We start from the raw sequence: 23,757 nt of genomic DNA, 5'->3' as shown, positions 1-23,757 counted from the left end.
TTTTTTTTAAAGTTTATTTATTCATTTTGAGAGAGAAAGGGAGAGCATATGCATGCAAGCAGGGGAAGGGCAGAGAAAGAGGGAGACAGAAAATCCCAAGCTGGTTCCATGCTGTCAGCACGGAGCCCAACTTGGGGCTCAATCCCACAAACCATGGGATCATAACTTGATGACCTGAGCCAAAACAAAGAGTCCGACACTCAACTGACTGACCCACTCTGGCATCCCTGGAATTAAAACTTTTAAAAACATTTAGGGGTGCCTGGGTGGCTCAGTCGAGCGTTGGACTCTTGATTTCAACTCAGGTCATGATCTCAGTTTATAAGACACAGTTTGTGCTGACAGTGTGGAACCTGCTTGGGACTCTCTTGCTTCCTCTCTCTGCCCCTCCCCCACTTGCCCACACTCTCTCTAATTAAATAAACTTAAAAAAGTAACATTTAAAAATAAAAGGCTCAGACAGAGGGGCACAGCAGCGAGGGTGGAGAAAGTTTAAGAAGTACTGAGAGGTAAGTTTGGGCAAGAAGAATAGGCAAAATAATGGGACTAAGTCAGCCACAGCCTTCAGTTTAGTTGGCCAGCCACTTATTCCTGACTCTGTGCCTGACAGAATCTAGGGAAGACATGGCTTTAACATTGGCCTAAATCACTTTCCCTGCAAAGAGGAAGCTAAAGTGGCAACAAAAAGGAAAGGCAAATAAATTAGAGCCATATACCTGTGGGCATAGAGTACAGCTTTACAAGAGTAACCAACCACCCAAGTGCCACTTAATATCTGGCTACTGGGCAATGTCACAGAGAAAACAGAAAATGTACAACAGAGTTATTACTAAATGAGCACCTGTAGTTATTAATGTTGCTTCGGTTCTAGTCTCAGTTAATGCTCATGTTCTTCAGAGCATTAGGCAAAGGTTCTCTAGACTTATTTGGGGAAACTCTTATTTAGAAAGAGCTTCCTAAAGTCAGCATAATTAAGGTTTGAGCTAGGATACATACAAGTATACGTCACTTCACCCAACAGACAAGATCCCTAAAGAGTGGACTCTTTGAAAGCCAAGTCACTTTTTTTAAGGCCCAAGAAAGAAGGACTTGTGCATGGTGACCACTTCTGTGAAGAACAGACTACTTAAAATTTAAAAATTATTCTGAAGAGCTCACAGTGCATTGAAGAGGTAGGGCATATGGTATCTTGGGACCCTTCTGGTTTAAATTCTGATAGCGTGATCACAAATGACTTTCCAAACCCCTTGGGGTATGTGCCAGAATTTTTCTGACAAGAGAGATGGGAGACTCACAGTTGGTACCAGTATGGATCTGCCACCACCTCGTTACCTTCCCTGTTAGCAGCTGCCATACTCACTCACCAATCCTTCAGCAAGGGTTTACTGAGTCTTTTCTTTCTGCATGAAGGATGCAAGACAGTGAAGCCACCATCCCTCCCCTGAAGAGCTTCCAGATCTCATCACCTCACATTCTCTACAGCAGTTCACTCCTCCTTAGCCTGACTCCCATGCCCCTGTCTCTCTCCAGTCCCATTAACCTTTCTTCCAATGTAAAACCAGCAAGAAATCCAAACTCCTGAGCGTGAAATACTTAAAAAGCAATATGTTCTATATGATACAAGAAATACATATTAAATGTGGTTTTTTTGGCTTTTCTTTTTTTTTTTTAATATGAAATTTATTGTCAAATTGGTTTCCATACAACACCCAGTGCTCATCCCAACAGGTGCCCTCCTCAGTGCCCATCACCCACTTTCCCCTCCCTCCCACCCCCCCATCAACCCTCAGTTTATTCTCAGTCTTTAAGTGTCTCTTATGGTTTGCCTTCCTCCCTCTCTAACTTTTTTTTTCCCCCTTCCCCTCCTCCATGGTCTTCTGTCAAGTTTCTCAGGATCCACATAAGAATGAAAATATATGGTATCTGTCTTTCTCTGTATGACTTATTTCACTTAGCATAACACTCTCCATTTCCATCCACGTTGCTACAATAGGCCATATTTCATTCTTTCTCATTGACAAGTAGTATTCCATTGTGTATATAAACCATAATTTCTTTATCCATTCATCAGTTGCTGGACATTTAGGCTCTTTCCATAATTTGGTTATTGTTCAAAGTGCTGCTATAAACATTGGGGTGCAAGTGCCCTTATGCATCAGCACTCCTGTATCCCTTGGGTAAATTCCTAGCAGTGCTATTGCTGGGTCGTAGGGTAGATCTATTGTTAATTTTTTGAGGAACCTCCACACTGTTTTCCAGAGTGGCTGCACCAGTTTGCATTCCCACCAACAGTGTAAGAGGGTTCCCATTTCTCCACATCCTCTCCAGCATCTATAGTCTCCTGATTTGTTCATTTTAGCCACGCTGACTGGCGTGAGGTGATATCTCAGTGTGGTTTTTATTTGTATTTCCCTTATGAGGAGTGACGTTGAGCATCTTTTCTTCTCGAAGCTAGAACAAGCAATCCTAAATTCATATGCACCACAGAAGACCCCGAATAGCCAAAGTAATATTGAAGAAGAAGACCAAAGCGAGAGACATCACAGTCCCAGACTTTAGCCTCTACTACAAGGCTGTAATCATCAAGACAGCATGGTATTGGCACAAAAACAGACACATAGACCACTGGAATAGAATAGAGACTCCAGAATTGGACCCACAAAAGTATGGCCAACTAATCTTTGACAAAGCAGGAAAGAATATCCAATGGAAAAAAATATTAAATGTTTTTTAGAAGATACAGAAAAGTATAAATAAAAAACTGTTAAATTATCCATGGTCCTACCTTCCCCTCCTCCCCACCCCACCCCTGTGACCAATACCATTACATTTTTAATGGCTATCTTTTAGACTTTTGTCCATCTTCTGCAAGAGATGTAGTTCTAGCAAGAAAGGAATGTTGAGTATGATAGAAGCCATGCACAGCAGGGGTTGGTGGAGAGGGGAGAGGGGGCATCTAAGCAGACGTCTGGTATGAGCAAAGGCAAAGTGGTAAAATTAACATAGCCAGGACAGAGGATAATACAGAGACTTGCTCCATCAAGAGAAGCAAGAAATAAACCAACATCTCTGAGAGCCTGCTATGTGTCTCAAGTACTATTTCGAAGAAATGATCTCAGATCCAGTTGTATATTCTACACAAATTGGGACATCTTAAAAAAATACAGATGCTAGAGCTCTACCCAAGACCTTCTAAACCTCAATTCCCTAGCATGTAGGCATGTTGTTTATTTATTTGTATGTTTTAAATCTCCTGTGTGATTCAGATATACCCCTGGGGATCACAACCATGGTGTTTCATGTTTCAGTCTTAATCTCGATCAATCCACTGGAGTCAAGCAAGATCTACGTTCACAACCTGGCCTGATAAGGTAGGTAGTATGTTCCCCATTTCACAGATGAGAGAACCAAGGCTCAGAGAGGTGAAGTAACTTGCCCAAGGTCACAGTCACACAAGAAGTCACTAGTAGTCAGTTTTACCCAGGTTTGACCCCCCCCCCCACATCTGAGGGATACATTCTCTGTATTGGAGAGGAATGGTTCAGCTGCCCCATTAGAGATGGCCCAGCCACAGACCTTGCTAGAAGGTAGTGAAGGTAGCAGCACTGGGAGCCAGGGGACTTGGAGGGGTGGGGGTGGAGCCAGGCCAACCTAGCCAGGACGTGGCCGTGCTTCCTGACCAGCAGAAAGCTAACATCTTCTCAGAGACATGTGTGGACTCCAGGAAGTATCCTATATCAGGGCGAGACATCAGAAAGAATGTCAGGACCCCAATCTCTACAAATGCTACAGTTAGCTAGTTCTGAAGGTGCTTTAAAAAAATGTCTTTCTTTAAGACATATTTTCAATATTGCTGCTTGGACCTGTGTTTACAAAATCTCGTGGATATACAGCCTTGTCTCCACTTGATCAGGTCTCAGTGCTCTCAACAGTAGGGACTGGATTTTATGCCTCTGTTTCCTAATCTGTAAAATGGGGACAGTGACTTCCACCTGTCTGCCTACCCCAATCAAGAGTCTCATGATCAGATGAGGTAACAGAGAAACTGCCCAACCCAGCTCCTTCCCATGAGCTCTTCAAAACAACTGACCACCAGGCTTTTAGCATAATGGTGTCCATATCTGTGACTATTTGCTGGGCACTTCCCAAATGCCAGGCTACACCCCTCACGTCTATGGCAGGAATGGGGAAAGTGGTATTTTGAAAGCTGCTCAGAGCTGTTACCATATGCTAAAAGAGACAGAAGACTCCATCACGGGGGCAGGGTGAGTGCAGGTCAGAGATGGCTGTTGTTTGGGAAAAATTTGAAAGGGCTTTCATTCAGGATAAAAAGGCCAGGGTCCACTCAGGGAGAGGTCGCAACAATAAGGAGCTCAACTGGGTATATGTGAAGAAAAGGGGGTCTCCTCAGCGTACCCTGCAACCAATCTCGGTGTTGAGGGAAGGCACTCAGAAGTGGGCCCAAGTCTGTGCCTGACAAGAGGTCACAGAGGGAGCTCAGCCTTGTCTTGAAGGAGGAAGGGGCCCCTGAGCCCAAGGCTCTGAGATATGGCTCCGATAACTGAGATGTGAGTGCTCCCTGGGGAGAGCCAGAAAGGCTGGATTAGGAACAGGGCTTCCTGTTGCCCTGGAATGGAATGTTCATTATTCTTATTTGGACATTAAAGAATGGGACCCCAGAAGGCTAGGAAACATGAAGAGACCTTGATTCCACAAGTGGTATTTCAACAATTCTGTGAGACAGGGACCATCTTCTGATGACAAAACAGCCCACGAGAGCGATGCTGTTGGAGGTCCAACCTGCTCATAGCAGCAGAGTCAAAATCATACCAGTGCCTGGTGGCTCCAGCACCCAGAACAGTCACTGTCAGCCTCCCGTGCTGAGCCTGTCCTCCTGCCGAAGTCCCTCAGCTGCCCTTCTCTCCTCTGCCCTGTCCCATCAGCTGAAAAGGTGGGACAGAGAGGAGAGAAGGGGGACTGTCCTCCAAAAGACTGGTACAAACTTTGCCTCCTAGAACCACACTGTAGCTAAAGTCTCCTCTGTAGCTTGTGGGCTCTGCCCCAGGGTGCCAAATTAACCTCACCCCAAGGAGAGAAGGATATTTCATCACCCCCTAGGCCCTGTGGCCACGACACCAGGGGCCAGCAGCTCAGAATTCAAGATTAGGGTTCTGAGGTCTCAGAATTAGATACTGGCTGCCAAGGACTGGGGGTGAGCAGGGAGGCAGTGCCAGCCCTGGAGGTACATCAAATGCAGGACAACTGGGCTCTCAGCAGATCTCCTCCAATAGTCCACCAAGAGCGTGAATCAACTGTATCAACCTCCCTCTTTGTTCTCTGGAGGGGACCTGAGGGTCTCAGGCAAAAAGATAACTCTGGGCGGGGTGCTTGGGTGGCTCAGTCGGTTAAGCGTCTGACTTTGGCTCAGGTCATGATCTCACAGTTCATGAGTTCGAGCCCTGCATCGGGCTCTATACTGACAGCTTGGAGCCTGGAGCCTGCTTTGGATTCTGTACCTCCCAACCTCTCTGCCCCTCCCCTGCTCATGCGCTCGCTCTCTCTCTCTCTCTCTCTCTCTCTCAAAAATAAATAAACATTAAAAAAATTTTTTTAAAGAAAGAAAATTCTGGGCATCTTGGTACCTCAGCAGGAGTACTGGACCAGGAGTCAGAAGTCTTGGGCTTAATTCCTAGCTCTGGCACTTACTATGGCAAGTCAGCTGAGCTTGCTAAGCTCTAGCTTTCTCACTTTTAAAATGGGAGAAACACTTATCACCACATAGGGCTGCGGGAGCCCTACACAAGCCACATAATGAACACCCGTGCCTAGTGCAGGACCAGATTTCGAGAAGACACTCAATCCCTAATACCCAGAGTTCCTTTCCCTTCTTACCCTGGCACTCTCTGAAGGACAGGATGAACCTAGGTAGACAGTGGTTCTGAAACTGTCTTCCTGGAGGTTCTTCAAGGGCTATGAGAGGGAGGACAGGGAAGGGAGGCAGGTAGACCTCTGCTAACCCCTTCTTCATCCTTTTCCATAACAGCACCTTCACCTTGATCAGTTTATATCCTGTCCCCCACCCTACAATAATCCATTTTTTAACGTGTTGCTGCTTAAATAGTAAACTCTACTGAAGATCAGGAGTAGTCACATTTTTCCCCAAAGAGCCAGACAGTAAATATTCTGCATTGCAGATCAAGAAGCAAAATTAAGGATATGACATAGGTATTTATATAATGAGGGAGAAAATAAACATTTCCACAAATTTTTAGTTGATGAAATTCAAAATATAGTAAGAAATGAGTTTTGTTTTGTTTGTTGTAATACAGGTCTTCCAATTAGAAGAACGGAAATTTTTGGTGGGGGGAAAACATATTACTTAACTGGGGCCCAAAGTCTGTGCTTTCTATAATCGATCTGTTGGAACTGTTCATCTGTAAAACCAGTTCGTAGCTCCAGGACCACTCAAACAGGTAGCGGACCAGATACAGCTATAGGGCTGTAGTTTTCTGTCCCCTGGACTAGATAGTGTAGAAGCCCGTGCAGATTAAAGTTCTTGTGTTCTAAAGTCTCTTGAAGGCTGCTTTAGGGTCCGGGGCAATCTCCCAGAAAGACACAAAGGTCACAGCCATTACCTCTGTGGGAAGACCTGGAAGCTTCGGGGTCTCCTAAGACCCCCCACCAGCATTGTCCAAGCCTGGGATGCCTTACTGCAGCTGAGGTGATGGGTACCTCAGGCCTGAACTCTACCACTGGCCTCAGCTCTTACCCCTCATGTGGGTTTCCCCAGCAAGAAGTAGAGGGGAACCATGCTCTCTCCTTTGCCCTCAAAAGCAGCCCCCTTTCCAGGCAACTCCTCTTTCAGAGCTCTAATAAATCATTCTTTCTTTTTATAATTTTAGGGAGAGATAGAGAGCACGAGTGGGAGAGAGGGACAGAGGGAGAAAGAGAGAGAGGAGAAAGAGAGAGAGAGAGAGATTGAATCTTAAGCAGGCTCCGTGTTCAGCACAGAGCCTGACTTGGGGCTCGATCCCATGACTCTGTGATCATGACCTGAGCCAAAATCAGGAGTTGGACGCTCAACCAACTGAGCCACGCAGACACCCCTCAGAAAACTTTCTTTTAGACCCTTTCCAGCCAGCTTCTAAAAGTATGGACAAAGAAGTGGAATCTTGTGCTGGACTTTCTTGGTTCCCTAAAGACCTCGTATCCCCTCCCTCTTGGGGGAGGGAGGCAACACCATCGGGCTATAGGGAAGAGTTCTCTACCTCTCGTCCTGACAAGGCTGGGTCAGGTAAATTTCCAGAGCCTCATTTCCATCATTTATAAAATGGGAATGATTACATTTGCCTTACTGCCTTCTGTTGCTCTCAAAACTTCACATTCTCCAATGACCAAAAATGCAATGAAATGAAAATGAAATGTAAACACACAAAAGAGGGCAAAGTTGCAGAGAGAATAAAGTTTGGAACTAAGGGAGAAGCACAGGAGACTCGAACCACTTTAAATTTTCCCACTGTGAAAACATGAATGTGTCTTTACAAAACTCTTAAACTGCCAAAAACACGCAAAAAAACAATGAAAGTATATTGACAAAGCCATACAGAAATAAGCACCTGCTGGTGAGCTGACAAACTGATTCGGTATCTAGTTTCAACCATTACACAAATCAGTCATAGTCTTTGACCCAGTATTTCACCTCTGGGAGTATGCCCAGCAGAAATAATGCAGAGAGGAAATTCAACAAATATGTCCACAGAAACATTTATTTTTAGCAGTGAGAAATAACAGGGGGAACTTAAGTCAACTGGGAATGTCTACATAGCAGAATACTATGAAGTTACCAAAAGTATATAGACTGTATTGTATCTTTTTTTTTTTAAGGCTAGCATTCTTCAAAAATACCGGTGTCATGACAAAGTAAAGCTGAGGCATCATTCCAGATTAAAGGGGACTAAAGAGAGATGACAGCAAAATGTAGTGTATGATCTGCATTGGATCTTGTTCTGCAGGGAGAAAACTGCTATCAAGAATTGACAAAATTGGGGTGCCTGGAGGGCTCAGTCGGTTGAGCATCTGACTTTGGCTCAGGTCATGAGGTCACAGGTCATGAGGTCACAGGTCATGAGTTTGAGCCCCACATCGGGCTGTGTGCCGACAGCTTGGAGCCTGGAGCCTGCTTGGGATTCTGTATCTCCCTCTCTCTCTGCCCCTCCCCCACTTGCACTCTGTCTCTCAAAAATGAATACGCATTAAACAATTTAAAAAAAAAAGAATTAACAAAATTGGAACAAGGGTGACAGCTTGAATAAAAACATTATATCAGAGTTAAATGTCCTAAATTTGAAGACTGTACTATGGATATGAAAGAGAATAGCCAAGCCCTTAGAAGATGCATAATCAAGTATTAAGGGATAAAGAAGTATAATGTCTGCAACCTACTCTCAAATGGCTTAGAAGCAATAATAGATAAGAAGAAAGAAAGAAAGAAAGAAAGAAAGAAAGAAAGAAAGAAAGAAAGAAAGAAAGAAAGAAAGAAAAGAAAGGAAAAGGAAAGAAAAGAAAAGAAGGAGAAAGAAGGGAGAGGAGCAGGGGGAAGAGGAGGAGAGGGGGAAGGAAGGAGGGAGGGAGAAGCCAAAATGTTAAAAGGCTGTATCTGAATAAAGAATATATGGGAGTTGTTAGTCTGAAAACTTTTATTAAACTTGCAATTATTTTGAAATGGAAAATGTTTAAGGTATACGGACTCTGGATACACAGAAAGGTATAAATAAAACGTCAACCCAAAAACAACACAACACAAAATGTGCATACTGGCGATGAGGTAGAAAAGAGAGTGTATGCTGTAGATACAGGTATATCATGATTTCAGTGATCCCCACATAAGCACCTCCTTCCAGCTCTTACAGTTTTCATAACGCAAACTGAGCTCAATGAGACCTACCCCTCAGGGCGAGCGATTGGCCCTGTGTGCCAGCTTCTGACGGAAGCGTGGGCCACTTTGTTTGAGTGGCTTTGTGCTTTGTTTTCCTAACAATGAGTGATGAAAGCACCTCCCTCCTTCATCCGTGGCCTCTTGTCATCCAGGGCCCTCTGCGGTCACTCGTCCTCCTGGCAGCCCCATCCCTTCGACCCCCACCATGTGCTCTCTTGCCCCTCAGTCTCTGGCAGAGCCCTTACCTTGGGGTGGTCATCTGCCATCTCCCGGATTAGACTGTGAGGAGCTGTCCTACCGCCAGGGTGATGGTTTCCTCCTCTGAACAACTGGCACATGTTTTAGGGGTCCCCCTATTAGCTCATGGACTGTTCTATCTCATTTCACTAGCTTTTGAGGAGAGTATCCTTGTGCCCCAGCTGAGCCTGAGTTCTTCTGGGGCAAGGCCTGAGCCCTAAATGGTGCCCATCACACAGTGGGTGCCTAGGAAGAGGCATCGGACTATGATAATGAGCTAAAGTACAGATGTGTACGTATGCATCCACACACCCCACTCATCTTTCAGAAACCACTAGCTCGCCTAGGAGACAACTATGGCCCAAAAGTCTTCCCTGCCACTAACACCAAGCTGAGAGCTTCCTGGACCTGAAGAAGATAAGCCTGGTGTTAGTGGCAGAGAAGCCTTTTGGCATGAGTGACAAAAAGAGTCCATGTAAAACTTCCCTGAGCCTCAGTTTCCTCATCTGGGGAGTGGGAATGTGACCCAGCTCATATTGTCCTAGAAGGATGGGAAGCACTCGGCACAGACACTGATGTGAGTGCACAAGATTCTTAACATATGTCAGCCACTTTCACCTTCCCAGCAACAGGAAATATAAACACGTATGCTATCAGAGAGGCACAAAAATCCCAGCCCAGAGTAGGTGACAGGACTCTGCCCAGAAAAGTTTCTGGCTTTTATTTCTGACTTTCTCTAAGATTTGTTATGTTGCACCGAGTGGAATTTCCCAGCTGGCTTCTCCTTGATGAGGTAGATCTGTATTTCCTGAGCCAGTTACCTAACATTTTGGAGACTGAGTTTCTTCATCTATAAAATAGGAGTAATAACTCTTCTCAGGACGTTATAAGGATTAAATATAATAATGTGTGTCCAGGAAATGGAACACATTTTGTTTCCCACTTTGTGTTTGCAAAATTCTGAACGTTCATGGATGCCAAGGTCTATGGGTGCTGGGGACTTGGCTGAGGTTTTCTGCCTCAGATTTAACTCTGAGTAGGTTCCAGATAGCACTGCAGTCTCCTGATGGGTATCTGTGGGAGCCGAGCACTTATCAAGTGTAAAAGGTCTGCTCTGGACACTATAGAGGGGCGCCCCGCCTGGAGGAATCTTCAGTGGGAAGATGACCAGTGAACTCTTTCAGGTAACATGAGGTATGATGACCTGAGCACTTAACAGGGATGTGGGTCCAGAATAAGCAGTAATTACGTCTACAGAACAGGGTGGAGTAGGATGGGGTGAGTCAGGCTTTGCTAGGGAGAGAGCATTTGACCTAGACCTTGAAGGAAAAATTTAACTTATCCAAGAGCAAGGGAACAGCAAGAACAAGGAGAAGTCACCAAAGTTGTTGGGACCTTTGGCCTCTGTCTCAGTGCTATAGTGACACTCAAAGTAAGAACCTAGGGGACAGGGTGGGGGATGGGTGAACTAGATGACGGGGATTAAGGAGTGCACTTGTTGTGATGAGCACCGGGTGTTGTATGGAAGGGTTGAATCACTATATTGTACACCTGAAACCAATATTACACTATATGTTAACTAACTGGAATTAAAATAAAAACTTAAACACAAACAAATAAACAAAATAAGAAAACCTACCTTCAAAAGAGCTGATGGCCCCAAACAAACAAATGTGAGATAGGCCTCATTTCATCCCTGGGCAATCCCGGGGCCATGAGCGCTGCCCTGCTCCCCCCCCCCCCCGCCTCCCCACCCTGCCCCAGGAGCTCAGCACTTGGGAGAATGTCAACTCTGAGCTTATGTGCCTCAAGCAGACACAAAAGAGAAGGGGATGTGTGGGTGTGAGAAACAGCTCTGGAAAAATGAGAAGGTAGAAGTCAGAAATAAAAATAGTTGGCTGAGTTAAGGCTACTAATTTCTTATTGGCTTGTCTTCTCTAGTTTTTTATTTAAAAAAAAAAACTTTCATCCAAAATAAGTCTCCAAGATCTCTATATACTGCTGTGAAAGATATTCAGGGGCACCTGGGTGTCTCAGTCAGTTAAGCCTCTGACTCTTGCTGTTGGCTTAGGTCATGATCCCAGAGTCATGCGATCAAGCCCCCTGCATCGGGCTCTGCACTGAGCATGGTGCTTGCTTGGGATTCTCTCTCTCTCTCTCTCTCTCTCTCTCTCTCCCCCTCTGTCCCTTTCTTCCACTTGTGCTCTCTCTCTCTCTCTCAAATTAAAAAATAAATTAAAAGATTTTTAGAGATAGTCAATGTATTTCATTAAGTGAATAAAGCAAGTTGTAGTTATGGTCATATGATCCCATCTGGGCCCCTGTACACACTTGCTCTGCTTAGAAAAGTTCTAAAAGGCAACAGAAGAAAATTATCATCAAAGTCTAGCTGTGGGCACGAGACAAGGAAGGAGGGTAGAGGGAGTTGACCTTTTACTTGAACTCTTCAGAACTTTATGACATTTGCCATGCATAACTTCTATAATAAAAAAAGAAGTTTTTAATTTAAAAAGAAATACCAAAAGCCTCTTTGCTTCAAACTTCACCTTGGAAACCCTTCCCCAAAGACTGAAACAGGTAAATCCAAACACTTATTATTGTTGTTTCCTATAGTGCTTTGTGGCTAAACTGGGCTATAGAACCCAGCCTGAGTAAATCTGAGCTCTACACATTCCTGTAGGTTTTGTTTCTCTCCCAAAAGAGGCTGCCCTGGCTAAGCTACATGTGTGATCTTAACCGCTGAGAACCCCATCGGGTGACTCAGGTCTGGCAGGCAGCCCTGTCAATATGGATGTCGCAGCAAATTCCTCAGCTCTGTTTAGGAAGGGTGAGGTCCAGAACAGTGGCTCCTTCCCTGGCCCAAGGCTCCTGTCCCTACAAAAGGGGATTCTGCAGGTTACGTGCCTGGCAGGGTACCTTTCAGCCTTTCATACATGAACCTCCTATAAGTAGGAGCAAGGCTTATGGCTGTTGTCTTCACCAGGGAAGAGGGGGGTGGGGTGAGGGCATGTGTGGGGTAATGGTGAGGTAGGCTCCTTGACAGAGCTGGGGCTATGGATGAAAATTGAATGTACATATCGATAAACATTTGTTTGTTTGTTTGTTTGTTTGTTTGGAGAGAGAGCACAAGCAGGGACAGAGAAAGAGTGAAACAAAGAATTCAAAGCAGACTCCAGGCTCCATGCTCTTGGTGTAGAGCCCGATATGGGGCTTGAGCTCACAAACTATGAGATCATGACCTGAGCCAAAGTCGGACACTGAACCAACTGAGCCACCCAGGCACCCCTGTATGTTTGTTTAAATTAGCACAGTGCAGTTTAAAAGCTTCTGGGGTGCCTAGGTGGCTCAGTTGGTTAGGCATCCGACTCTTGATTTTGGCTAAGGTCATGATCTCATAGTGGTGAGATTAAGCCCCTCAACAGGGGCATGGAGGCTGCTTGAGATTCTCTCTCCCTTTGTCCCCCTGCCTTGTGTTAAATACATAAATAAATAAATTTAAAATATTTTTAAAAATAAAATAATATAAAAGCTTCTTTAAGTTCCACCTTCCATATTGCTTACTCTAGGACCTTGGACAAATCAGCTCACCTACTCGGTGAGCTCGGCCTCACTTTCCTTATCTATAAAATGGAGATTTGGACTAACTTCTTGTTGAAATCCAGTTCAGCATAACATTTTATGATTTTATGTCAATGTAATAATCTAAGTAAAGGAAAGTAATATAAGCACAAGAAAGAAGAAAGCACTGATCATTACATGCTGCTTTCACTAAAATACCTTGTACTCTTGGGCATACATCCCCAGAGGGAGGGAGTATCTATCAGTGCCCTCCCCCTAGGGAACATCACTCCTTCCCCAATGCTCAACCTCCTGACTCTGACACTGTTGCTCTACTCTCAAGGTCAAACAGAAAAGACCACCCTACTACATATTCTCCTCCACTCCCTGAGAAGCATTCAAATGAGAGCAAAAATGAGTTTGTACGTTGTGGGTCCGTATGGTGTGGTAGCCAGAGCCCCAGACTAAGAGTAGTCAGACTACCGGTCCCCATCCTGGTCTATGACTAGTTCCCCGAGTGACCTCGGACAAGTCACTTCTCCTCTCTGGACCTAGCCTTGTCTAAAAAGGAGGAATTGGATGGGTTTTTCTTTATAAGTCCTGCTCTAATATTCCCCTGCTCTACCCTACCCTGGCTACCAAGGCTGGGAGAAGCCAGAATCTGTAGGTTGCAGCATTTCTCCAGCCACTCTCAGAAGCAGCAGACAATCTCCAGCATCCCCAGCAGGCTGGTACCAAAATGGCACAGCTAAGTATCTGCACTCAGCATGAAATCAGTTAAGAATCACATGGTCAAGCAGCTGAGGACCCTCCAGCCAGGGCACACTGTCCCAATCCAAAGGTGGATTTAGCAGCTCTACTCCCAGATGCTCTCTTACTTGTAGGATAAGGACATAAAGACATCCAAATGAATCAAAAACATGAGCTTTAGGGACAAGACTAGGCCAAGGAACAGAGTGAAAGATTCCTTGTTTGTTAATGCACGGTTTTAGGTAAGATATAACAGGCCTACAGAAAAAAATGCACATAAAGAGGTATGGCTTTTCATAAAGGATGTATCTGTGAAGTGCCCAGATCAAGAAACAGAACAATACCCACCCCACGGGACCTCCCTCATGCCGCCTTCCAGTCACTAGTTCTTTCGGAATAACCACTATTCTGACTCCCAGCACCATTGATTCATTTTGCCCATTTTGAGCTTTACCCAAATGGAATTATACAGTACGGACTCATTTGCACCTGGCTTTCTTTACCCAACATTAGGTGTGTGAGCCTTATCTATCAGTACGGGTAAAAATGAAAAATGGTGTTGCTTGCTTTCATTTTTGCACAGGAAGGACTGAATGAGGAGCTAAATCAGTAAGACATCCTTGAGTTTAGCCTAGGGTGCTCACTGACAGCAGAGGAAGCAGGTTTACACGCACCTCTCCCCAAAATAAGCATGACCCAACAACTCTGTTCTTCCCGCAGAGTCCCACACCTCCCTCTTGGGGGCGCTCCAGAGGTGGGAGGCAGGGCCTTGGTGTCCCAAATATACTTCAAAGGCCAGAAGCTCTTGTTCATCGAGCACTTACCCTGTGCCTGGTTCCATGAGGGTACCATAGACTTGGCATTTCACTTGATTCCCACGACCATGGACTAGGTACTGTTATTATTTCTATCTTACGGGTAAGAAAACAGAGGTACCAGAGAGGTTGAGTAAGCTGTCCTAAGGTTGCACAGCTAGGAAGGGGACCCAAATCTCAATATGTGCCAAACCTTTCCACCACTCTGTGTTGACACAAAGCTCACTGGCCACGTGTCTAACACCTATGTCTCTAACCTCATCTAGCACTGCTCACCTACAGCTCAAGTTTCAGCAGCTCTGGGCCCGTGTCCATGTTGTTGCCTTTGCCTGCACCTTTAGCCCTCAGTTCTCAAATGGACAGTCGCTTCCTCAGAGCAGCATTCCCTGACCACTTGGTCTCAACTGTGTCCCCTATTCTGTCTCAGTGCATCCTGTTCTCTCCTTGCACAGCCCTTAACACATGCCATAATGAATTATGCTTTTGGTTCCCCTGTTCACTGGTTTAGAGCCTTCGTCCACCAGTGGATCATAAGCTGCAAAAGGACAGGAATGCATCTGCTGGTTTGCCACTACCTTGGACAGTGCCTGGCACAAGGAACCTCCTCAGAAGCATGATAAGTGAAGAAAAGGAGGGGAGGAGAGAAAAAGAGGACTGCCGCTTCTGAATCTCAGCACTCATCTGCTGGCAGCTCTAGTTCCAGCCTGTTTATGGCCCCTGGCAAGATCTTCCCCTCTCTGAGTCTCAGTTTCTTCAGTTTTCAGATGAAGAGCCTGGAAGAAAGAATCTCTATAAGCCTTCTAGCTCATCTGGCCTCTAGACCACAAATCCTAGGATTTCAAGCCATTCCAAAGGCCTCAGGCCCCTTCAGCCTCTTACCTACCCTGTGTCCAGTCAACACTTTTGAAATGAGGGGGAGTCATCCAAGGCTCCCAGGCTGTGAGGTACAGGCCCTCCACCCTGCTATACGTGAAGGACCAGAGAAGAGGCCTCTTCCAGTTCTTAATAAAAATTTTTTTAACGTTTATTTATTTTTGAGAGAGAGAGAGAGACAGAGTGTGAGTGGGGGAGGGGCAGAGAGAGAGGGAGACACAGAATCTGAAGCAGACTCCAGGCTCCGAGCTGTCAGCACAGAGCCCAATGCGGGGCTCGAACCCATGAACTGTGAGATCATGACCTGAGCCAAAGTCGGACGCCTAACTGACTGAGCCACCCAGGTGCCCCAGGCCTCCTCCAGTTCTAATAGCCCTGATGTACAAACTGGGGAGAGACGGGACTAAGAAGGAAGAAAAGATGAATTCCCCCAGGAAACTGCTTCTACTTTCTTCCTCAGAGCCCCCGGCCCAACAAGGTCCCATCCAACTCTGGCCTTGGCATGTGCACGGCTGCCCCTATGGCCAGGCTGAACGTCCAGGACTGAACCTGTCCATGTCTTGCTCATATCTGTACCCGGAGCACTTGGCACAGACCCCCATAGGATGTGGCCAAGGTGAGGCTACCAAATCAAATGCCATGGGCAAGGCCTGCCAGGGTCTGCTGCTGAGCTTGCCACTTTCTCCCTTGTACCACCAAGGTCAGGAGAAGCACCTGGCTTCCCATTCAGAGGCAGACTCCAACTGACCACCCTCCAGCCTCTGGCCCTCTGTCTTCTTCCCACCCCTTCACCCCTGGATTGCCAGTGGCAGCCGGCTCAGGCAGAAGGCTGAGGACTCATTCCCCTCCAGGGTCTCTGCAGTCTTTGCTCCCCCACCCAGCCAGCTAGTCAGTCAGGACAAGCACTCCCTGGACCTGAAGTAACTGCACCTTCCTCTTGGAGTAAGGCTCCTCTGGCTTTGAAACTCTTTCAATTTTGTCTTTAAACATAAAAGAAAGTAAGAGAATTAGGCCTGACCCAAGAGCTCTATAAAGGGGAAAGGCCTCCTGTGTTGCATCGTGGATACAGCAAAGGCCCTAAACCCCCAAGTTTTTACTCTGCTGGGTGTGTGAAGGGGTGAGGCTTGGTGTACCGGTAAGCATATGTGAGTGTGTAAGTGCCATGCTCATTGGAAAGGGCATGACAGGTGTGCGGGTGCAAACTGGACTGGCCAGACCTTGGCCACATCACTCGCTGGCTGACCAATTTCAGGCAACTTGCTTAAACTCTTTGGGCCAGTTTCCTCACTTGCAAAATGAGAATGAAATGAATTCCCATCTCTCGCATTGCAGTGAGAATCCAACCCTAGGGCTGGTGATCTGTAATCACTAAAAAACTGTTTAAATATTAGCAGATTCTGGAAATGGAAGGCAAGAAGAGAGCTTGGGAAATCTTCATTCCTTTCTGAAGAGTAACTACTTTCAGATATCAGGACTTATCCCTGGCTGCATTCTAGATTTAGCAAACCTAAAAATGTACCCAATAACTCAGATCCTAGGAACCTTCGTGACGAGGCTCGCGTACCCTGTTACTCAACCTGAATCCATTTTCAGGAGGATTACTTCACCTCCCATTCAGGCAGTGAGCTTATGAAACAAAATCCTGAGAGCCATGGAGAATCCTAAGTGGGACTCAGAGAAGAAAACCAACAGACCAGGTCTCAGTCCAGAACCTGGGAATGGCTTTGTGAGAAAAGTAACAGATGAAACGAGAAGCATTTAGACTCACCATAACTGTCAGCCAGGCTATACTGAAAACCTAGAGCTCAAGAATTCTAGTCCCTTATGCCAGCAAGTCTTTATTTCCACAGAGATGACTGTTTTCAGAGCCGCACACGAAGGTGAATGCCTCAGGATTGTTTTTAAAGTTTCCCACGAGTCCTGTGACAAGCCCGTGCCTACAAGATCAAGTGACAAGTGTACCAGGAGAGGCACCCCCTCCACCTCTCCCAGCCTCTTACCTCCCCAGCTCCTCTCCGATGTCATAAAAGTCCTCCACCTTCTGCTGCTTGAACGTCTCCATGTTTGGGCTCTTCATTGAGGCCTGGAGCATACAGCCCTGAAATGGGAGGAAACGGGAGGTCAGGACAGCCATGAACACTGTTGGAAGCCTCAGAGTCTGGGCCTAAAAGTAATCAGCTTGCAAGGAGCTAATAATTTAACAATAATCCACAGCACTTGTTCCTTAAGAATTGCCCTGCTCAAGCAAGCCTTTTCTCACCAATGACTGACGATATACGGTTCTTTTTTTTTTTTTAATATTTATTTATTTTTGAGAGAGAGAGCACAAGTGAGGGAGGGGCAAGAGGGAGAAGCAGGCTCCAGGCTCTGAGCTGCTGGCACAGAGTCTGATGCAGGGCTCCAGCTCATGAACCATGAGATCATGACCTGAGCCAAAGTCGGACGCTTAATGGACTGAGCCACCCAGGTGCCCCTATACGGTTCTTATTTGATGTATACCAATTCAAATTTGTTAAGGAGATAGAAAAAGAGCCCTCCTCACTTCTTCAGATCTGCTCTGAACAAGTTCAGAGAAGCAGCACCATGGCCAGCTTCGGCAATTTGTACTCATGAAATCCAGGTCTAATGAGAAAAGAAGCAACCATAAGACAGGAGAGAGAGCCCTCATCTTTGAGTCAGAAGTTCTGGATTCAAGTCCCAATTGCCTGGGTAAGTCATGTAAACTGCCAGAGACTCAGTTTCCTCATCTGTGAGGTGGGTTAATACTATTTAAAAAAATGCAAATCATGAAATTATTTTGTAAACTATAAAATGCTGTAAAAAGGTAAGGGATTATCATCACCTCAGTTCCCTCAGGGGCTGTGCCACCCAACTGCGAGTCTGAACTGATTTATAAAGTCTCTCACTCATCATCCCAAGGGAAAGATGGACGGGAGTGGTGTGACAAATCACAATAGGCACCAGGAGTCAGGAGCTAGAGGTTCTAGTTCCAATTCTGCCCACAACTAGCTCTGTGACCTCATCTCTTGTCAGAGGAGACTCAGATTCCTCATCTATAAAATGGAGCCAACTGCCCGCCCAGATCACCTCAGTAAGAGCCAGAAGACAACTCTGAGCCATGGGGAGTGTTCACCACTACACCAGAAGAGACTGTATGCATCCTACCCTGGGATCCCCTTGCCCCAAGAAGCCCCACCCATTCTTGGAGTTCCATATGCCATCCTGGACAGCACCCCAAGGGCAGGGCCCAGGACACAGCCTGCAAATGACAAAGATAAACCCAGCTGCCTGTGGATGTGTCTTTCGAGAGTCATTAGCAAAGGCCTCTCAGAGCTCATTTTGGCTAGAGTTGGCAGCTTTTCTTCTGCCTGCCAATCAGATACCAACCACGCCCAGGGCCCCATGAGCCCCAAAAGACTGTTTTCACCAGGCTGGGTGGAGGCACCATTACATAAGGGTGAGTCTCATCAGTGCCAAGTGGCTGGAGCTGTTCCAACTCTCAGAAAATGTATACATTTCACCCTCTTTCATCCAATGCTGCCCCCTGCAAACCACAGCTCTATTACTGAGATGCAGCCTGCCTCCCTCCCTTCCATGGAGCACACATCTCTGAAGACCCCCAGGCAGAGCTGGCCTGGCTCCCCAGCCTGACTCTCCTGGTCACCTGCCGACCTCCTGCCCTGTCAGTGCACGTGGTCCATCGGGCATCCTCCTCCCTCTTCGGTCTTCACCTTGTGCTTGGCCTGAGCCCGGCAAGCATGGAATACAAAAAAGGGCAGGCTCCCAGGAGCCCCAGTTGTAGACTAGCCTGGGTGTGTATTAGCTGTGTAACCCACACAGGTTGGCACCATCTTTGGGCCTCAGTCCCCTCATCTGTAAAAAGGGCTGATAACATCCATATCGCCTACTTCACACAGTCCTGAGGGGTGGGGTTACTCAGTTCACACAACTAAAGAAAAGCAGAAAACTCCAAGAAGTTCTGTTGACAGATACACTGAGAGCAGCCCCTGGAACAGCTAAGATCCTCCATTTGGCAATAGGCCAGCTCCATTTGCTATCAGGAGCTGAGAGGGGTTCGAAGCAACCCCAGCTCCCCAACAAAATCATGAGCCCCTGCCTTGGGCTCCAGGGGTAGCCAGGGGCTCGGGGGCAAGGGAGCCCCCTAAGGACAAACTAGGACCACCAGTTTGGCTCCAACTAATGTTTTGGCCTTATCTCCCTCCCCCCACATACCTATAGTATAGCTAAAGAAGACCTTTCCCTTTCCCCCAAAACTTCCACCCTTGCCATGCCTCAGCTCAACCTGGCCCCTTTCCATGGAAGGCCCACCTGGAGAGCCTCCCTAGGAAAACTGCTCTCTTCCCACAAGACCTAGCTCAAATGCTACCAACTCTGAGGCTCCATGACCCTTTTACTCATCAAAACAAATTAAAACCCCCTTCTCCCTTTCAGTTCCCAGAGAGGTCTCATCATACATTTTTAGGGTTAGAGCATTCGTATTTTGGCTCATAACTGTCTATGTCTAACCCAGAAGGAGAATTCACAGATCCCATAGTCACACCCGGGTTTAAACCCCAGCTCTACAACCTCTGCACACATTGAGCACAGGACAACTTTTCTAAGCTTCAAATTACTTACATGGAAAATGAATCTGGACAATGCCTACTGTTGGTGACTATGTGGAGAAATCAGAACTCTCCAACACTGCCAGGAGAAGCACACTCTGGGACAACCACTTTGGAAATCTGTTGGGCAGTTTCTATGGACATCCGTAAGGGAAATGCATGTAGACGCCTTCCAAAATGGCCCATGTCAGAATGTTCACGGCAGCATTGTTAATAATAACTAAAAATTGGAAACAACCAAATGGCCATCAATAGAAGAATAGATACGTAAATAGAGTTATACCCATGCAATAGAATTATTACAGAACAATGAGAATAAATAAACTACGGCTACCTGCAACAACATAGATGAAACTCACAAGCCTAATAATGTTGAATGAAAGAAGCCAGACAGAAAAGATTACATACTGTGTGATTCCACTTAGGCAAAACTCACCTGTGGTGCTAAAAGTCAGAATAGTGGTTACCCCTGGGTGAGAGGTGATGTCTAGGACTCAAGGGGGGTTTCAGGGTACAGGCAATGCTGTTTCTTGATCTGGGCAGTGGTTACATGGCTATGTGGTATGTACACTTACTTTGTATACAATCAAAATTTTACATAATAAAATATGAGACTAATATCTACTTTGGGACAAAATGAGATATCATACGTAAAATGTTTTAAGTAGTGTCTAGATGGTTCCAACAAATATGAATTCCTTCCCTCCTGCCTACTGTCTTGGAGCCCCATGAGGGCAGTGGTGGTGACATTCTCACCTCTGTCCCCTTGTAGCAGCTGGTAGACAGCAGGTGCTCCATAAATGTTGGTTGATTTAAATGTAGTGGCCCAGTCTCCATTCTCAAAGCCACTGCTCAGATGCTTCAAGTTAAAATAACCAATAACAACTTAAAGCCTCTTCCTGATATCTCTCCCCAAGATGAATTTGTATTTTATCAATTTTCTCAATATAGGAACATGAACTAAAGGGGAGAAACTCTGAGGTGGAATTATAATCACCAGTTAGGACCCAGAAAAGGCCCCAGGGCACAGGAACCTTTCGGGCCCTGAAAAGATGAAAGCACACGTCAGAGGGGAGGGACACAGCTACAGCTTTTGGTCAGAGGCACAGGCCATCAGCTCTAGACATTTCAAGGATGAAGCCCATCTTAATGCCCACATTTCTCTTAATGGAATCGCTAGAATTCATACTCCTGTCCCCAACCCTAATAATAAGCAACACTTCTGAGGGTTAACACAGATTTCCTCGAACCTCACAAAAAGGGACCTCAAAGATCATTTAGGGGATTTTTAAACTCTGCTTCAGGAGCCACCGGCATGAGGAAGGGGAGGCACAGCAGTTCTACTTTATATTGTAAGTTAGGGCTCTGTGTAAGAATTCATGGCGGTCGGGGGGGGGGGGGCGGGGTGGTTGAAAACCACTGGTGTCTGGCCTAACCCACTTGTTTTACAAAAGAAGGAAACTAAGGACCAGACAGGGGAAGGGACTTATTGAGTCACACAGCTAGTCCGCTCCAGCTGTTCTGCCCTGGGCGTCGATGACAGCACCCTCAACCCTGCTCATGCTGCTGAACATTCAGAGACCATCACACCACCTCACCCAATATAAGTCAGTGACATGGGACCACTGCAAGGGAGCAGGCATGATGGTCCTCTTATACCTCTCCCCACACTAGGAATCATCACCCAGGCTCTGAGGAGGCCATCCACAGAAGGAAAGGGACCCTAGGGGTGCCTGGGTGGCTCAGTTGGTTGAGGTCTCGGCTCAGGTCATGATCTCACAGTTCGTGAGTTCGAGCCCTGCATCGGGCTCTGTGCTGACGGCTCAGAGCCTGGAGCCTGCTTCCGATTCTGTGTCTCATTCTCTCTCTGCCCCTCCCCTGCTCATGCTCTGTCTCTCTCTGTCTCAAAAATAAATAAAACATTAAAAAAAAAAATCTGAAAAAAAAAAAAGGAAAGGGACTCCAGCATCACAGACCCCCTCCAGGCCTTCAAGGCTTTGATGAACTCCAACCCCTGATAAAGAAACTTGGGCTCAGACATCAGCCATTTGCCTAAATTGACAAGAGAAAACCCCATTTTTCTAGTGAAGGTCCAGTCCATGTGCAGCCTGCTTGTTCACTCTCATGTCTAATAAGGAGGCAAACCTGAGGGAGGTGGTCAGGACAGTTCAGGTCTCATTCCTGCCAGCTGGAAACTTGCTCCAGACCAGCACCCACCCACCCTCATCCACACCCCTGCACCCTCTGCCCAAGCCTCTCCCAAAGCCGCTGAATTATCAGTGGGGCCACTCTAGGTGTTAAAAACACATCTTAGGAGATGGGCGGTTTGGGGAAGAACAGGACTCTGAAAGTATTTGTGAAGAGGCCAAGGCACCAGCTCCCCTTAGTCACCAGGACTCTCCCAGAAATACCTTACATGGACGCAGCTGGGAATCAGAGTCAGAAACCATAGCAGCAGCCCCCAGCTGCCCTCGGCTGGATTCTAGAGAACAAGGTGTCAGGGGCTGTGTTCTCTCCACATGCCCCCAGGGACCTTCTTCCCACCTGCTTCTGAGGCAACCAGCTATGACTTCCTCTCTTCCAGGGTGTACCCCTAATGTACCACTACCTTCATGTCCTCAGTGTTCACCTCTTTCCTCCTTCCCAAAGTGAGAATACTTATTTCCACATGGCAAAGTCACAGTGAGGGCTAGCCAGACCCACACATGCCATGAGGCATCCACAATGCCTGGTCCAGAATCAGGGTCAACAACTGACAATGCCTTCCTTCCTATGCCCTTCTACCCCAGACCCACTGACTACCCCCATGCCCACCGTAGCTCTGGCCTCGGTCTGGGCCCCTGACGATGGGGACCACAGCTTCATTCTGCCACAAGCAAGCTGACTATGTACGGAGCAGCCTTCTTGAAACGAGTCCTTGTGCAAATGGGGAGAGGAGGTGTGCGAGGTGGCCGTTGCTGAGAAGACTGGCCCCTCTCCTCCCGCGAATCTGTACTGCTCTCTCCATTAAGGCGCCCTAGGTTGATGAAAGTCTGTCTCTATCTCTCGCCTGGGTGCCAGGCCTCGGCCCGCTGCCCCCACCCGGTCCCTCGGGTCAAAGTGCCAGGCTTCGGAGCGCGGCCCTCTGGGGCGCAGCGGGCAGGTCCAGGGCCGGCCACAGCGCCAAGGGCAAGGCCGGCCATACCCGGGGGGGTGGCGTCAGGGACCGGGGCGGCGGGCTTGGGGAACCCGAGACAGATCCCGGGACCAATCTGTCCCCGCCAGCCTCAGCCCCGCGCGCCCCGTCCCGCCCGTCGAGCCCGCACACGGGCGCTACTCACGGCGGGAGGCTGCGCTGGGCGGGCACGGCGAGCACGGCAGGCGCGACCGGGTGCGCGGCGCTCGTCTCTGCTCTCCGGCCGCCCGCCCGCGGAGCCGCTGAGGAGCCGAGGGGGCGGAGCGGCCTGCCCGGTCCCAGGCGCCGGCTGGAGGCGCTCCCGGCCGCCCCGGGACGGGGCTCGGGGCGCCCCCTGCTGGGAGCCCCCTCCGGACAGCCCCGAGGTGAGGGCCGACAGCCTTCCACCAGGTCCGGCGACGCTTCCAGGAGTCAAGGGAGAGAGCCAGGGGCAAGACCCTCCAGGCGTCCTTACCGGCTCTGAGGTTCACAAGCTGTGTGGCCTTGGGCAAGTCAACGAACCTCTCCAAGCTTTATCTGGAAAATGATTTAAATGAGCTGCTGATAATGTGACGTAGCCTGGCACAATCGCTCAGACAATGTTATTTCCTTGTCCCTCCACCCCTAACCTCCACACTCCCCGCCCCCAACACTCACACTGTGAGAGAGGAAGTCCCACTAGGGAATAGGCCGTTTCCTCCCTCCCAGCCAGAAGGCTCCCTGATATATTCTTCTGGGAACCTCACCACCCACGTTTCATAGCTGGGTAGGGGCTGAGATGGAGAGGGACACTCCCCTCCTCACCACCAA

The 23,757-nt window shown here is 47.4% G+C and overlaps 1 protein-coding gene across 3 annotated transcripts in view; it reads right to left on the bottom strand.

Annotated features, from left to right (window-relative positions):
- The window catches only part of DAPK2 (death associated protein kinase 2), a 119,330-nt gene extending 96,136 nt beyond the window's left edge, over positions 1–23,194 (bottom strand). For 2 of the 3 annotated variants that reach the window (XM_047074976.1, XM_047074979.1), the window contains exons 1-2: positions 23,114–23,188; positions 17,169–17,266 (exon numbers count right to left, since the gene is read on the bottom strand). In XM_047074976.1, the coding sequence (XP_046930932.1) occupies positions 17,169–17,260 (92 nt within the window). In that variant the 5' untranslated portion in view covers positions 17,261–17,266; positions 23,114–23,188. Of the gene's footprint in view, positions 1–17,168; positions 17,267–19,806; positions 20,014–23,113 lie in introns of all 3 variants that reach the window. The other variant, XM_047074978.1, reaches the window with a different exon arrangement.
- Between the last annotated feature and the right edge of the window lie 563 nt (positions 23,195–23,757).

This window comes from Lynx rufus, unplaced genomic scaffold (assembly GCF_022079265.1).
Source record: "Lynx rufus isolate CCGP_SWC_20201006 ecotype Redwood Valley unplaced genomic scaffold, mLynRuf1.p SCAF_13, whole genome shotgun sequence".
Lineage (NCBI taxonomy): Eukaryota > Metazoa > Chordata > Mammalia > Carnivora > Felidae > Lynx > Lynx rufus.
The sequence above is the reverse complement of the archived record's forward strand: the minus strand, read 5'-3'. Positions and strand labels throughout refer to the sequence as shown.